Source organism: Barbus barbus (genome assembly GCF_936440315.1).
Source record: "Barbus barbus genome assembly, chromosome: 2".
In the NCBI taxonomy this organism is placed as follows: domain Eukaryota; kingdom Metazoa; phylum Chordata; class Actinopteri; order Cypriniformes; family Cyprinidae; genus Barbus; species Barbus barbus.
Genome location: NC_136730.1, coordinates 38520913 through 38539527, shown reverse-complemented (window position 1 = coordinate 38539527; position 18615 = coordinate 38520913). Strand labels below are relative to the sequence as shown.

The window sequence follows — 18615 nt, the reverse complement described above, 5'->3', positions numbered from 1 at the left end:
ATTTCTGTGATAAGAAGTCATAGGGATACTGGAATTTACTTGTACAGATGAAGTACATCCCTTTGCCCCCTTTGGAGGGACATCTTACAGTTTCTTAAGTGCTGGAACGTCTCTTACATGGACTAGGAGAATTTTGTGAAATTCACACCCAGACTCGAGAGCTGCTTGTAGACACCTTGTTGCCACCCTGGGGTTCTTCAAAACTTCCTGAAGCATGTTGTGCTCTGCTTTTAAATGAATTTGGTGGAATAGCCTGGCTAGATATTAATGGAATGGTGGATTTTAAATGGCTTGGAAATGCCCTTAAATCCCAGACTTCTAAGCAGCTCTTTGCTCTTTTGATCTTGGCATGGTGGCTCCATGTACTTCACTACTGCAAAGACAATTTATTATGCTTATACAGTATAAGGTGTGGATTTAATGATGTTCTGCCAATTTGCAGTTGATTCTAGTAATTGGTGCACCTCCTTCTAATATTAGGCACGTGATATAGTGAAGCGGTAATTTCCTTTTACTACACAAGAAATGGACATAAGAATCATTTGATCCATTATATTGGCAGTAAATCTATTAATGTTGGTGAAATGCTAATCCAATATGATATAAACCTTATAGTTACTCAATTGTTTGACGTAAATGAAACAACTATTAACGGAGTAGTTTACATGAAACTACTATTTAATCTTTCTACTTCAAAATTCACATTTAATTCAATGTGTTCAATTTCAGTTTCATTGTAATTATTTGTGAAATTTACAAGCAATTTCTGAGAAAAAATAGTTTACCCCCACCATTTTATCCCCCCAGTGTAGCTCATGACAAACTGATGCATTTTACCCTATTTATTCATTTCAATAATACGGTGTACTAAAAATAAAATAGCCATAATTCATTACACCATTGTGCATCAGAATGCAGTGTTTGCAGCCATTTCTAGATATCTCCAATCATCTACCAACACTTAGATTTATTTGTTTCCCCCACTTGCAAGACCATTTGAGTTGTGCACAATTCATAATTTAATTTCATAAACAATGTTGTGCACTACCTTTGCCTAAATTGTTCTTTAAAATATATATGGTTTATTTGGACATTTCCAATTAAAACTACGACCAGGTAATAAATTCTCATAAGGATAAACAGAATGGATTATTTAACCATGGGGAGGCACTGTTTCTCTTTCATGGTCTGCAGTTCGATGTTTCTTTTGAAGACTAAAAGGGCATTTGATGCAAGGAAATGCATGCACTCTTGGCAAGCCTTTTAATGATGAAGAATCAAAGCTTTGTGCTCAGACAGAACTCTTCAATTCATAAACTACTAGGGTCACAAGAGAATTGAATCACATGCATAACTACTATCGTTACTGTCATCCATCAGATCTAGACTGAAGAGGTTTTAATGGGCTAGTTGGACTGAAGCACTGATCAAACAAAATAACTGAACATTATGAAAACAAACAAGCAAACACAGCATTCACAGTTACTGCCGTGTGTCCAGCCATCATCAGGAGCAGTTATTAACCAATAGCTGTGTAAAAGGCCAGATGAGGTCTCCAATAATAACATGTACCCAGAAACATCCCATTCCTTCTTCCTAAATTGGATTTTTAAGTATAACTCACAATGCCCAGGGACAGATATATTCAATATACGCTCTTTTATATTCAAACTATATACTTATACGTAAATCATAGCCTACTCAGGGCTCAAAAAATGGATTTCATTTGATATTTGATAAAAGTTCATATTAGTGAAACAGCCTCAACGCTCCAAATGCTAAGCAACATGACTTTTAAAGAGTCCAAAATGAGATGAAACGCTGTAGTTTGCTATATTGCATCACAGACACTTACAATTCTAGTCTGACTCATAAAATGAGATTATTTTACACTAATAATTGCATTTATTTATTAGTTTTCTAGCCTCAAGACTAAAGACATTATTCAACAACTTCAATTGCATTTTTTTTTGTCTGTGTGTGTGTTGGGTTAAAAAGTTACCTACATCATTTCCTTTACAAAAAAACAATTTAATAAAGGTGTACAAAAAATAAAGGTGTTACAGAAGAGCAATATGTATAATATTTAATATGACAATGACACATTCCCCAAAATTAACCAATGTTTAAAAAAAATCCTATATGTAAACCAGAAAACATCTAGGTAACACTTTACAATAAAGTTCCATTTGTTAACATTAACTATAACAATGAAAAATCCTTCTAATGCATTTAGTAATCTCAGTTAATGTTAATTTCAACATTTATTAAGATCAAAAGTTGTATCTGTTACTATTATTTAATGGACCTGAGCTAAGATGAACAAACAGTGAACAGTAGTATTTTTGTTAACTACATTAACAAAGATGAATAAATAGTGTAACAAATGTATTGCCCATTGTTGATTAATGCATTTACTAATGTTAACTAAAAGGATCTTATTTGTAAAGTATTACCCGTGTCTACATACTGGATAGTCCTGAAGCATCAGCTAAGCACAGAATTACAAGCCTAAATAAACACTTAATATAATTAACATTATTACAAATGAATTACATTTCTTAGTGCAACTCCACAAACAAAATATATTGCATTTGCTGTTTGATGTTGTTAGTAATGCAGCGCAGGCCTCTCATCTGAATCATTAGAGCAAAACAACATGAAGAAATGATGAACACTGCAGCTGCATCACATGGTCCTTGGATGAACGAGTGATGAAAGTAAAGTAAGTGTCATGCAGAAACAAAATGTAATGAAAATGTGCTACCAGCTTTCCTTTTTTTTCCCCACATAAAACCAAATGATACCTGAACTGTGATAAAGCAAAGCATATAATGTAGTTTTGGTTTAGTTAGAGAGAATATGCAGCACAGTTTATGCAACATAGGCTACAACTCAAGGTGCAGTCACATGCACAGTTATTTGGCCAATTTTCATGGGAGATATGCAATCATTTAAATGGGAATCTGCACAATCTGGAGTTTCGCATGAAGGCGAAACTGTTCCCTAAATGGATATCACTTGTTTTCAAGTTGGTACACTGAAGTTGCTGTGATAACCAACAGAAATATAACTGGCGGTAGCACTTTTAACGTAGCTTATCATAGATCATTGAATCTGATTAGACCGTTAGCATCTCCCTCAAAAATGACCAAAGAGTTTCGATATTTTTCCTATTTAAAACTTGACTCTTCAGTAGTTACATCGTGTACTAAGACTGACGGAAAATTAAAAGTTGCGATTTTCTAGGCCGATATGGCTAGGAACTATACTCTCATTCCGGCGTAATAATCAAGGAACTTTGCTGCCGTTCCACGGGTGCAGCATGTAGTCCCCTGCTAGGTAACTAGTTATGATATAGCTGGGGACTACTTTCAGGCGCTGCGTCATATCATTACACCTGCTGCACCCATGGTACGACAGCAAAGTCATATCGGCCTAGAAAATGGCAACTTTTCATTTTCCGTCAGTCTTAGTACACGATGTAACTACAGAAGAGTCTTAAATTTAAGTTTTAAATAGGAAAAATATCAAAACTCTTTGGTCATTTTTGAGCGAGATGCTAACGGTCTAATCAGATTCAATGATCTATGCTACCGCCAGCATAGACATATATAGATGCCCTATTCGACCGCTCCAGGCGGGTAGATGCGGCCGCCATCTTGGAACGGTATTTTTGACGTCATTCACCATACTGTAGGTTCACACAGAGTCGTTCTGTGCATGATTGTGGCATCTTTCGAATATTCAATGATTACTATGGTGAATGACGTTAAGTTTACCGCTACAATATGGTGGACGGCTTACGTATAGCGGCCCATAGAAACAGTCGCTAATGAGGCATCTAAGTATATATTTCTATGACAGCCAGACCCGGAGATCAGCTCAATGGATTCGAAAACGGTAAAACTCAACTGTTTAACTCTTGGGGAGTTGTAAAATGAGCCTATTTTCAAAAAAGTGGAGTGTTCCTTTAAAGGTGTATTCTACGGAAGTTCTAAGCGGCCATGCATTATTATAATTTTTCTGTCTTGTTTTCTCGTGATTACGACTTAATTTTCTCGTGATCTCGACATAACGAAAGTTGTTTTGTCGTTATCACGACTTAATTTTCTCATGATCTCGACATAACGAAAGTTGTTTTGTCGTTATCACGACTTAATTTTCTCGTGATCTCAACATAACGAAAGTTGTTTTGTCGTTATCACAACTTAATTTTCTCTGTGTATTCGGCATGAGAAAATGCTATAGAAGCAGCATCATCGCAGCATCATGGATGATCGTATTTGCTTTTACTTTGATCAGGGACTCACTCAAACTGAAATAGCTCTGTGTCTGTCAGTGATTGACGACTTACACATAAGTGTTCAACACTTGAGAAGGAGGCTGCCGGGTCTGCAACTTTATCGTCGAAGACAATATAGCGACCCTGATTTTCTCACGATAGCTACAATTACGTCGTAAGAAAGTGGTTTTTACGTTGAGATCAACAACTTTCGTTATGTCGAGATCACGAGAAAATTAAGTCGTGATAATGACAAAACAACTTTCGTTATGTTGAGATCACGAGAAAATTAAGTCGTGATAATGACAAAACAACTTTCGTTATGTCGAGATCACGAGAAAATTAAGTCGTGATAACGACAAAACAACTCGTTATGTCGTGATCACAAGAAAACAAGACAGAAAAATTATAATAATGCATGGCCGCTTAGAACCTCCGTAGTATTCACATTTACTGTTGTTCAGTGTTTTTTTTTTTTTTTTATTGTGTGTGAAATCCAGTCATTTCAATAGGATTCCACATGATCAGGAATTTTTTCTCCTCATGCGATCACGCAAATTCACAGCGTTGACCAACATAAAGCTACTTGGTTTAAAAGTGACCTCTGTGAGTGAGCTGAGCTTCATATATCATTTTTGTCCACGAAACTTTGCAGAAATGTCACAGATGTGACCGCATCTTAAGACTGAATGCACAGAAAAGACAAAAACAACCACACTAAACATTTACTTAGTGTAATATTTCATGTACCTGACAAACATCTTGACAGTTTTTCTTTAAATTGATGTCCCTAACGGTTGTATCTCATATTATACACTAGAGGAATACAATGACTGCATTAAAAAAAAAACTTTATATTTTATGAAAGCAGACATTAAGCTATTCTATGTTGTATACATTTTGAAAAATGGTACACTGAACTATTATTCTGTGTATATGTTTATTAATCCAAAGGGTAATACAGACATATAAAATTAAGGTACTATAAATAGTGTGTATAGAATTCAAGTACCAGCCAACACTAGACTGAGTGAGGAGCTTAGTGCTCGCTACCTTTAGCACCTCTTTATGTTGTAGCACCAGGTACTTCATTACTGGTTTTATATCTGATTTGCCATCAACTTCAATAAATAGAAACACCTGCAGGCTTGCAATTATGTGGAACTGCGCTCTAGATTTGTGGTTATCTGTGGTCAAGACAAAATAATTGTCTTGAACTGTTGAACTGCAGTCCTAAATTCCTGGCAAAGTTGAAAAGATTAAAATAACCAAATTATGAATACATTTGTTCCGTCAATTGCTTATCAGAAATGAATGTTTAATTACTATAGTAGTCAATGCACCGTTGATGTATTTTTGTAGGTCAACCTGCAAATTATCATCTCCCTTGAGTAAAAAGCAACAAGAATTTTTTAACTGGCTTTTATATAATTGCAGAAAATAAGCTCTGTGACCATTAAAAGTTTGATTCTTAAACGTTTTGTTCTTTCTTTGTCAGAAAAAAAAAAGTTATGTAGGCAAAGAAAAAAAACAACAACCTACTTTGCAGTCACATGACTTCAGCATCACCACTGAGCTTCTGACAACTCTTTAAAAAAATCCCTGAAAGTAGAACAGATTGCAAGAGCGCAATTATAAACATGACAAGGTTTTCAAAACGATTTAGTGAGTAGATGAGTTTTTTTGTTCGGTGTGATGACATTTAATGCAGTCCCATTTAGCCTCTTGTTAGCAACCAACCTTTTCAAGACAAGTAGAAGTAAAATCACAAGTGGGTTTTACTGATGTATTTATGCCATTGGAAAAAAAGATGAAAATATCATGTGCTTGTGTGAACCACAGACCTTATTTTAGGCATTTACCAAAAATCCATTCAATAAACCCACTGACTTCAGGACGATGGAAATGGAAATGCTAAAATGCTAACTCTACATGCTAAAAATACACCATGCCTGCATTAGTCTATAGTGAGATGGCAAGATGGTCCACTTTACCTGTTTTACTAGCACTTATCTGAGATGATGGGTGGAAATAAGCACCTCTTACTGTATGTGTTAAAGGGTGTAGGGATAAAAAAGCTCCCTAATGAACTGTTGGTCAATGGGAACACCTTGACCAGACCAGTCTGTCAAACAATGGATTGGTCCATAGCTGCTTTGAGTATTTGTGTAATCTTTTGTTCCCTGGCTTACAACATTCATTCTGCAATCCCCCTGCATCTCAGCGACTTGCAATGCGATCATTGCCCCGTGATGGCAGCCCGCAGGTCTTGCAGCACTTTGCACGGACTGAAGGCACTTGACATTGCCCGAGCCACTGGAGGGTCTGACAGAAGCGTAATGTCAAAAGGTCCCGTAAACACAACTGACCTGAAAAACACAGACAGAGAACAAACATGAGCGACACTGCAGGTAGGACAGCTCTAGAGGGGTGAGACTGCTTCACCACCTGCGCGAGATACATGCACTAGTGCATTCACACATTTGCCCTCAAGCCAGCCGACACGTTACAGCAACACAGACACCTCAGCGATAACAAATCCCACTGCCGTGAATGCCTGAAATAAAATCAAGTTGACTACATATATACCATAAAACATGAAATGTATAATGGCTGGACATCAAAACATAATTAAGGGTCATTTTCAATAAGGATAATCATTAGTGAACAACATCAATTGTTAACAGAAACTACAACAAATATCATTTTTGCTTTCTAGTTCTTTTGACCAGCATTTTAATTTCGGAACCTTTTAAAGCAAACGTGCATAGATTAGCCTATTTTTTCTTTTTTTATAAAGACATATATGACAATGCACACTGTCCTGTAACATCGGGCTATAAACCTGATTTTGTTCCAAAACCCCCATGAAATGCTGGGTGGGGTGGGGTGGGTGGGGGGGGTGAGCATGCTGCTGGATTTGGATCCCTTGAGCACTAGAGGTCCTCCACACTGACAAATCCTTTACACATTATGAATTCACTCCTGTAATTCAAGCCTTTCCATAACAAGGACTCCAACAGCAAGTTCTGAAATGAACCTCAGTCCTATTTTGAATTGTCCTGCTATGCTAAGAGTGTGTGAAGAAAACCACCGGGCAATTCTTTATATTGATCTTAAAATCATGTACAGTGTCTGTACCTCACAAAGTCTCAAAACAGCTGTTTATTTAAGCCACTGTTATTTAAGCCTTTATATTTATTTATGAAATGAGAAGTTATTCAAAATATAAAAGATTAAATATTGCTTGGAATATAAAAATGCCATATTTTGCCACGTTAGCCTCAAAATATCTCTGGTGTACCAGTTTTACCTTTGTTGGGCATGTTTTTTTAAAGCATTCAGCAAGACGAGAAATATTTTCTCTCTGAATACCATTTACAAGACATCATGTGTGCCAGTAAAAGGCTGATTAAAAGCATACTCTCAATGCCTCATATTTAGCCTTGTCTGAAATACTGATGAGACCAAAAGCCCTTAAAGCATAGACCAAACACAAAGAAGGGTTTACAACACAAATTTACAGAAGCAAAGTGTTGCAGACAGCCCTACTAAATGAATTTTTTGGGCATTTCCACTGGATAGACCTCTAACAGAAGGAGTCATTCACATCTTAGCACGACACTATCTCCTCATTGCTGCTAGATCACACAGTGTGTCGACATCAGTGGGGTCAGGGGCCCCAGCTGCAGTGGGATCACACGCTGCACCCCCTCACCAAAACCCCAGAAGACCCTTCCTTCCCACACTGCCACTCTGTTCACAGGCACGCAGTGGGACGAGTGACGCTGAGTGACCCATGTCCCAATTACTTTTCTGCTTTATCAGAAATCTCCATAAACCTCATGTATAAACAACATAGACTTCTCACAAAACACACACTGAAGGCTTGTTCATATGCCCATCATGGATTTTTTTAAAAATGCAAATGCACATGAGTATTTATATTTATAAGTGGTCTTTGTCTGCTTTAAGTAACAAAAGTCAATAAGTAACACTTTACACTAAGGTTCCATTTGTTAACATGAACTAACAATGAAAAATTCTTCAACAGCATTTATTAATCTTAGTCAATGTTGATTACAACATTTATTAATACATTCTTAAAATCAAAGTTGCATCTATTAATGTTATTTAATGGAGCTTACATGGACTAACAATGAACAGCTGTATTTTTATTAAACAATGTTAACAATAAATACTGTAACAAATGTATTGTTCATTGTTAGTTAATGCATTAAATATAGTTAAATGGAACCTTGAAGTGTTGGCATCAAATCTGCTTTTAATATCTTGCATGGGTTATAACACACTTGTTTTTATAAGGCATTATAATGCATTAAGAATACCTTTATGATGCATTATAAATGCAGGCTTCATCTGGTGTTATAATGCATCATGCTCTTTAAAGTTATAACCACAAATAGGTATTTATTATAATGTATTGTAATGACTATTTATCAATGTTGCAACATATCATACAGTTCTTTATAAAGTATTATGCATGCATTATGAATCAGGGCTCCAGACAAAAAAATCGAGTAAGGAGCCATTGGCTCCTATAAAAGAAAAACTTAGGCGCCAAATAATTTTTTTAGGTGCCACAGAATAAAAGTGGTTTATTTTATTATTATCATTTTATTTTTCCCCCCTATTTTAACATTTCAATCATTTTGTCATGTGTTTATGTCTTATCTTTTCTAGGCTTTATCAGCATTTTAATCCATCTTGTAGATGATCAGGTCGACCGGGGGACTAAGGTTCACTTGAAGTGTGAATTAAATGTCTTTTACAACTTGAAATATACAGTCACAAAGAATTGTTCATTACACAGAATCTGTACCAATATCATGGACCATAAGCATCACTTGGCAACTGAGTGCAGTGCATCATATAAATGTTGTCACGTCTTTCACACATTCAGTCTGTTTTTCTTCATTAGTAAAATGCAATTTTATAGGAGGAGTTGAATCATGTACAACACAATAAGTAAAAATATTAATATGCAACAGCACATAAATATAGCAAAACGCTCCTCTTTATAGTTATTTTTCTAGCTGACTGATGAGTTTATGGACACTGAGTGGTTATTCTGAGGTAAATGTATTACAATGCAATGTTTACAAGCTTTATACATTTCCTCAGTTTGAAACACTGAATGAGCTTTTACATAAAACATTTCAGTAAGTTGTACTATAGGCTTTCTTATTGCCTACCTTTTGATCATGTTCATTTCATACTATAGTAGTAAATCGAAATATATAATGGGTTCACTTGCTGCTTTAACTGAGGTGCTAAAGAGATCGCGCCTGAGCATTAAGTGCGATACTCTCCGCTCGCGCGATCTGGACGCATACACGGACCGTGTGGACGCGGGGTACTGGTGTTTATATTATCACCTTTCAGGTCTCTCTCACTGCGTTCAGCAGACTGTGTGCGGCAGAGACGAGGACTGTTTGAAACTCTTTTCCAGTAAAACTTTGATGCGCATCGTCTTATGTAAGTTTAATACGTGAACATAACAAAAGATGTGAGCGCAAAACAATCGGGAAAAAAGTCCTTTCATGCAAATTATATATAGTCGCCAGTGGCGACCTCAGCAAAAACTTCACTCGCAAATTAATATTTTTGGTCGCAAATGAGACCATTTTAGTCGCAGTTTGGAGCCCTGATTATAATCCATTACAAATGCAGGCTTCATAGAAAGTGTTACCAAACTGTTTCTACACCATTTGTTCCCCCCAGAGTAGACTAGGACTGCAAACACAGTTATACAGAGCTTTAGTTTTTCAGAACACTACAGAATTCACTAGCTGCTTCAGAAAATAACATTTATTACAAGCATGCAATCATTTTCTGCCTGTAAGACCTTCGGTGTGTAATTCAGTGCATATTCAGCAGTGCATAAGCAGTTCATAAATAGTTGATTGTGCAGTAAAATAAAAGATTAGGTTCTAATATACCTGCAAAGCATTTTCACTACATGTCCTGTTGTTGCTTTTTCTCTGCTCACAAACACTTCATTACCAGCCTGTGAAAGCTGTCATGTCCAAGAGAGTTAAAGCACACAGCACTTCACATGGTGTACAGTCTGCTCATCCATGACCCTGTCATTCAGAGTTCATTCAGTCACTGGTTATGTGTGATTCACAGCACACTTGAATGTGAGTGCCAGTGCCATGTGAGGCTGCTAGTAAAAATCAGAGAATGAATGGACTGACAATTAACTAGAAAGAACAGTAATGTTTTATTACAAAAAGAGGATGAATTAGGGCCTAATGATGCTTACTTTTATGAGTCACTTCATTGTATATTAAGCATCTTGATCAATGAAAATGCAATCTCACTGGACGTACATTTTTTGGTGCTCCCAAACTACTGTATGATTATGTAATTTTCCTTTGGATGAATTATGAACATACACTCACCTAAAGGATTATTAGGAACACCTGTTCAATTTCTCATTAATGCAATTATCTAATCAACCAATCACATGTCAGTTGCTTCAATGCATTTAGGGGTGTGGTCCTGGTCAAGACAATCTCCTGAACTCCAAACTGAATGTCAGAATGGGAAAGAAAGGTGATTTAAGCAATTTTGAGCGTGGCATGGTTGTTGGTGCCAGACGGGCCGGTCTGAGTATTTCACAATCTGCTCAGTTACTGGGATTTTCACGCACAACCATTTCTAGGGTTTACAAAGAATGGTGTGAAAAGGGAAAAACATCCAGTATGCGGCAGTCCTGTGGGCGAAAATGCCTTGTTGGTGCTAGAGGTCAAAGGAGAATGGGCCGACTGATTCAAGCTGATAGAAGAGCAACTTTGACTGAAATAACCACTCGTTACAACCGAGGTATGCAGCAAAGCATTTGTGAAGCCACAACACGCACAACCTTGAGGCGGATGGGCTACAACAGCAGAAGACCCCACCGGGTACCACTCATCTCCACTACAAATAGGAAAAAGAGGCTACAATTTGCACGAGCTCACCAAAATTGGACGGTTGAAGACTGGAAAAATGTTGCCTGGTCTGATGAGTCTCGATTTCTGTTGAGACATTCAGATGGTAGAGTCAGAATTTGGCGTAAACAGAATGAGAACATGGATCCATCATGCCTTGTTACCACTGTGCAGGCTGGTGGTGGTGGTGTAATGGTGTGGGGGATGTTTTCTTGGCACACTTTAGGCCCCTTAGTGCCAATTGGGCATCGTTTAAATGCCACGGCCTACCTGAGCATTGTCTCTGACCATGTCCATCCCTTTATGACCACCATGTACCCATCCTCTGATGGCTACTTCCAGCAGGATAATGCACCATGTCACAAAGCTCGAATCATTTCAAATTGGTTTCTTGAACATGACAATGAGTTCACTGTACTAAAATGGCCCCCACAGTCACCAGATCTCAACCCAATAGAGCATCTTTGGGATGTGGTGGAACGGGAGCTTCGTGCCCTGGATGTGCATCCCACAAATCTCCATCAACTGCAAGATGCTCTCCTATCAATATGGGCCAACATTTCAAAAGAATGCTTTCAGCACCTTGTTGAATCAATGCCACGTAGAATTAAGGCAGTTCTGAAGGCGGAAGGGGGTCAAACACAGTATTAGTATGGTGTTCCTAATAATCCTTTAGGTGAGTGTATATGTGGCCCAAGTCACCAGAAGCAAATGTGCATTTATAATTTATATTTGGAGGGCATTTACAAATCGTCTTTTCATTATTAAATAGCTATCCAATCAGTTAAAATGTATGGGGTACTATTTTGAAAGAGGTACAATAGGTCTTAAATGTTGCATCACATGTGCAAAGTTATTGGACAGGGTTAAAAAGGTGATGCATGATTATGATAAAAATCACAATTGTCAATCATTTACTTTAACACTGCGATCACTATTGTTAATTTTCTAATAATATAAGCAGAATTAAAATACTAATTTTTCTTAGGAACAAATTTCACAAAATGTGTAATGCTCATCAAGATTGCATGTATTAAATTAAAAATACAATAAAAATAAAATAAAATAAATAAAAATTATTATATTGTAAGACAGTATTTCAATTTAAAATAACTGTTTATAGACTTTAAAATTATGTAATTTATTTCTGTTATGGCAAACCTAAACTTTCAGCAGTGAATAAAGTTATTCCTCTAATTATTATAAGTGCTGAAATATTTAATATTGTGAAAACCATGATAATTTTTTTTCCCTTGATGAACAGAAAGTTTAAACATAATTCAGTTGAAAATCTTTTGTATTGATATAAACGTCTTTTACTGTCAGTTTTGAGCAATTTGATGTGCCATTGCTGAATAAAAGTATTAATCTTCTCCCTCTTCCTCCGAGGGTCCCTGCATAGATGAGAGCTTAACTGTACCATATAATCATGCTGTCCGATATGTTCAACTATACAATATTTTAATTATTTTTTTCAGATATAATCAGTGTTGTTAAGTATTCATAAGCATGAATAAACATTAACCTCTAATTACAACTCAATCATTGAAAAGCACAGTGTGTGAGAGATAATGAAAGATTTGCACATTCAATCACAAACACGCACACACACATGCACGCTTCCTGTATTTACATGATTTATTCCAGACAGAGCAGCAGACCAAATCCCGTGACACACAGTGGCCTTCGACTGGGAGAGGGCTCATTAATCCGGTCTGAACTCACCCCACCTCCCCAACATCCTGTAAGAGCGGTTTTAAACAATGTTTAGGAGCCTGAGTGATACAGGAAATGTAGTTTGTGTTTATTTTTGGTCACTCATTCAGTACTCAAACCAAATGAGCAGCCAGTAGGCAATGAAATCTCAGAAGAAATGAGGCTGTTCTCATGGCAACTAAATACCACAAAAAACACAATTTTTCAGCCAGGGATTTTCCCCAACCTTTAACATGAACTAACAATTGGTTTATTTACTTAAATATAAGATCCTCAATGTTATTAGGTTAATTCATAGGAAAATATACACGCCTTTCCAATCTTCCATCAAAATATTAATAATATGAATATTTTTTTATATGAAACTATTTTTTATTTTTGTCTGGCATTACTCATCACCTTAAAACTTGGGTGTTAAAATGCTCATATATAGACAGAACAATCTATATGAAAGAAACAAAAAACACTAAACTTTAATGTCAATGAGATTTAACAGAAACCATACATCATAAATTGAATTATGAACTCAAACTTTCTCTATAAAATTCTTCCAGGAACAAACAATCTAAACCATGTTTTACACATTAATTTTAGAGCTTTATACTCTTGCTGTATGTCAAAAATAGTCTAATTTATTATATTGTTTTCCTGAAAAGTTGTGGGAATAAATCTGGGAAATATTTGGGGACTTCAAGGAAACATATTGAAACATTGAGACCTTTAGAGAAATACTGTACATTCACATTTGTTTAGCATACTGCTTACTGTATGTTAACACAATGCTTTAAGATGTACAGTAACACAGGGTTAATTTGTTATACAACAGCATTAAACTTTGCAAGTAGATAACAGCTGACTTCAGTTAAAGTGGCATGAAAATCCACTTGTGATCTATTTGGACAACGCCAAAATAATTCATTCTAAACAGTTACGCAAGACCTCTCTTAACATCCAAAACACTGTCAGGAGTGATGGGATTGGAGCTGCAGCATGCCTTGCCAAAAGAGGTTATTATCTGAGGCCAAAGAAAAAAACAATACTATTAATAGCCCTTTGGGATGTCATGATTTACAAATTGAGAGTGGGAACGTCCACACTCAGAAACCAATTCTTAATCAGAAAGCACCCAGGATGGAAAATCAGTGAAACTTCCCTTAGCGTCACAAAAGACTATAAGACGCTCCAGCTGACACTATGACATTCTGAGCCAAAAGAACCAGGTTTTTGGCAGTTGATCATGTAGCTGATTAATTCACAATCCAGCGCCAACAAACAAACTGAAACAAAGTGTTGCTAATAAAGGAGAGCCTCTTCAGAATACTGTTGATGTCAAGTATTGACTGTGAAAAGCCAGGAGCCTGGATCAAAGCCAGTATCAACCAACCAAAATAATTAAATAATGAGGACAAAGGGAAGATGAGGTAGCTTCACATAACCAATAGTAGTCAATTCTTGCAATTTTTTGTGTGCTTTATTCCTCAGACCAGACAGTGTGTGGGTGTAGAAATAGTTTACACCTGTTACATGGTGATACTCATAACTCTTGTTATATAAAGTATCTTCATGACTAAAATATATTAGTCAAGAACACACCTATCCAACTGTATTTGTGACAGGTGGAATAATACACCTGGCTGTGAAAGACAGTGAGGTACAAGATGCAATTTTCTTAATCCGATCACAAACACTAACTGCAGGTGTAAATGGGTCTAAAATGTTTTAAACTTGTCCACTTTTCCAGAGGTAGTGTAGGGGGAAAAAAATCAACCTGTTTGCTTTCATAGTGTAGACACTCATGTGGTTGAATGTGTTTGAACATTCATAAAAGACTGCCTACTCGCCACCCAATGACCTACCATTTAATCACTGTGGGACGTTTTGTTAAAAAATTGACCAAAAACTACTTTACTGTGTTGTACCAAAACATGCAGATTACAGTTTAAATTACAGCTGTTTTATCCTATTCATTAGCTTCCATTGCTAATAATAACATGATTTTTAGTCAATAGTATTCATGCACCACACTCAGTACCAGCACGGAAGCAATGTAGATTGTTACAAAAGTGTCTTGAGGAATTTGAAACTTATTTTAAAGTGGTCATGAACTGAGAAACCAAAATTCCCGTGATCCTTTGACATACTATACTTACTATATTGTACTATAAACAAATCCTATGGACATTGTCCTATAAAAAAATCCTGTAAGTTTCAGAACACAAAACTTTGTCGTTAATCTAAAAACAGCTTATAGTGAAGGCAATCTGCCAAAACGACAGCTTTTGGAATGTATTACTCTTTGATGTAATAATGTGGATAAGCACCGCCTCTGCAGGAAAAGCTCAATGCCTGCTTCTACATCGCTGCCTGTTTAGCCCCACCCACCGATTTGTACATGCAGTGTTTATAAGAGAGGCGAAAGCGCAGCACAAACCAAACAATAAAGATTGACCTAAATCACAGCAGCGTCTATCTATGAGGAATGTACGCTGTCAAACATCCACAACTATTAGCCAATCATAGCAGTGGGTTTTTACTTCTGAGTCTCCGAGTCTACAATCCGACATGCCTATTCAAACACCGTTCTGATGAAGGGGGTTGAAAACAGGAAAAATAGCCTATTACATCTAAATTATGATGTTTTTTGATGTAAACATCATGATAACAATGTAAATGGACTTTAGAGAACAGTAAAATAAAAAACAAAGGCAGTTCATGACCCCTTTAATACCAGGTGAAAAGGTATGTGCCTCAGATGACCACTTCTTTTCTTATTATATATATATAAATATATATACTGGATATATATATAACTGGATCACTAGCTATATTTCCATCACCCTGTTTTTATGCGCATGTTGAAGTATTGCATCAGAAACTAGTGATGGAAACTAATGGAAAAAATCCCTTAATTCTCAACAACAAAATTTACACTTGCTTTAGGTGGTTTTTGACTTGTGCAAAAAAAGTTAATGCGAATAATTGGAAATGGAAAGACATTTACCAAATAAATTTGTCCATGCACATCAAAAAGTCACGTGACTTTGTGCAATGAGACAGCATAACTTGACTAACCAGTAGACTGATCTCGTTGCATAGCATCTGAAATGTTATGGTCGTTCTGAAATGCCTGAGCAAAGACTGTCGTCAAAGTATTTCTGTATTGCCTCTCAGAAGTGTCTTACACATTTGTGTTCCCAAACAGCAGGCATTCACCTCCAAAAGCAATGACCGCATTTATTGTGTTTCGTCTGCTCTCTCTGAGGTGCGAGTAATTTATTATATATGAAAAATATTATATTCAGTGGCTTCTCTTCTTAGCGATATTTAGTGCCAGTTTATCAGGAAGTGACGATTTTGTTCTCTTTTACTTGTTGGATAGAAACGGACCTTTATTTGCAAATGTTTTATGCCATATTCAAATTTTGTGCATAAGTTAAATTCACAGCTTTGGATGGAAACAATGAAAAAAAAAAAAAAAAAATCTTAGAAAATGATACTGCAGAGAAACTGAACTAATTATAAAAATTCTACACACTATGAATGGTAAAATGCAAGGTCTGACACAGAACATCACACATGCTCTGAAGTGTGTATGGATTAAAATGAATAATATATCAAAAGTTTAGGTTTTTCACCTAGAAAGTTGCACCCCAGCTAATAATCATGAAGTGTCTTTTAGTGAACTCCACCAGGGTAAAATATTTATAAGCAATCATTTCCCAAAACTACTCAAACATGGGTGGATTTCCTGGATAATTTATTTTAAAAAGTAAGGAATTAAACACATGCATCACCAAACCGCTCATCATGAATCAGATTTTAATTAGCAGACTGAGCTAAAGCAATTTTCTCAGAACTAGCACATGACAGGCCTAGCGGTACATTTCAAAGTGATGATGATGGTAATTAAAGGCTGTGAGCCAGGTGAGCTGCATTACCTGAAGAAAAAAGAAGTGGCTGGAATAGAGTAAAGGTTAAGAGAGGGGACATGTTCTTGCCTGAAATTTTCCAATTTGGTGATAACTGCTATCTGTGAACCTCAAATTAAGGACAATATTTGAATAATATATGACTTGTAAATTTGACTGAAAACTCTGAAAACAAATGATGTTCTCTTTCATTCAGTTTCAGATGTATTCTACTTCATTGTACTCTGCCACATTATAGTACATAAGTAGAATGGGCTATAAATGTCATTTTTAATGTTGACTTTTACTAAGATTCTTTAAGCTATAATCTTTTTTTTTAATCATCTTATTTTGCCTGAGACTATAACTCTGGTTCATGTGAAACTCTTGTTTCAAATGAAAGACCTGTGTTGTGTGTCATTCTCTTTATATATCAGAATAATCACTGTCTGGTGTTGGACTGCACACACAGGTTTCTTCTATCCCCAGTGACCTATGACAAAAGAGCAGCAATGAAGGAGGATTCAGAGATCCGTAAATGGCACAATCCTCAGCAACCAGCAATAATCAAGCCAAACCAATCTAAAGGTGCAGCACTTCATGGAACTTTCAATAGCAAACACAGAGAAAAAGTAGATTTTTTTTCTCCCTCTCTCTCTTACTATGATTTCTGATAAATGGAAGGCAATTTCTTTAAACCTATAAAATGTCATTATTATTCATGGTACCAGGTAATTGCAGTTCACAATAACACACCATATTTACCCAAGGATACTGAGTGGGTACTTATTTTACATTTTATTATTTAATTTCTGTACTGGAACACTTATATAAAAACACAAAGCATCTTTAAATTGATCTGTTTCTTTGTTCCGTTTATTTATTTGTGCTGTTGCTTGTAATTTGTTTATTTGCTGTTATTTACTGATTGTTCACTTGTCTTTAATAATATTTGAACTTTATTTATATTTGTTGGGCTAGTAGTTTTTCCTGTGGTATTGAAATAGGAATCAAGAATTGTAAAATTTACTGGTTTATAATTTTGGGGGCAGTCGTGGCCTAATGGACAGAGAGTCAGATTTGTAACCAAGTCCGACAGGAATTGTAGGTGGGGGAGTGAACGTCCAGTGCTCTCTCCACCTCAATACCACGACTGAGGTGAGACCCTTGAGCAACCCCCAACTGCTCCCCAGGTGCTGCAGCATAAATTGCTGCCCACTGCTCTGGGTGTGTGTTCAAGGTTTGTTCACTACTCACTGCCTGTGTGTGTGCACTTGGATGGGTTAAATGCAGAGCACAATTTCTGAATATGGGTCACCATACTTGGTCACACGTCCTTTCCTTTCCTTTCCATTTTACTACCTTAAAATCACATTTGAATTCAACCTCATTTCATGGTAATTTTATAAGGCAACCTCATTTTAAATGTCTATATAGAGTATGTATTCATTGTCTCTAGCTGGCAAAGCTCCACTTACCAGAGGGGGCGCTGTCACAGTCATGAATGTTACACTTCTTTGTGTTCTTTGGTCGAGGTTCGTGATCACAATCAAAATGCTCATTTTCATCCTCGAGCTCGGCCTTAGTGTTGACACATTTCACCAGTCTGCGCTGAACACCTCCTCCACAGGACACCGAACACTGCAAACACACAATAGACAACCCTGTTAAACACCCAGTACGATCAACTATTGCAAAGCTTCGACAACCAAGGACTGTCTTGAAAGGAGTCATATTTAGTACCGCC

The 18615-nt window shown here is 36.5% G+C and overlaps 1 protein-coding gene across 1 annotated transcript in view; it reads right to left on the bottom strand.

Moving 5' to 3' along the window:
- Positions 1–4770: 4770 nt before the first annotated feature.
- The window catches only part of LOC306879560 (A disintegrin and metalloproteinase with thrombospondin motifs 7-like), an 80199-nt gene continuing 66354 nt past the window's right edge, over positions 4771–18615 (bottom strand). Inside the window, exons 23-24 of the mRNA XM_079432593.1 lie at positions 18347–18509; positions 4771–6654 (exon numbers count right to left, since the gene is read on the bottom strand). Of these exons, the coding sequence (XP_079288719.1) occupies positions 6506–6654; positions 18347–18509 (312 nt within the window). The 3' untranslated portion in view covers positions 4771–6505. The remainder of the gene's footprint in view (positions 6655–18346; positions 18510–18615) is intronic.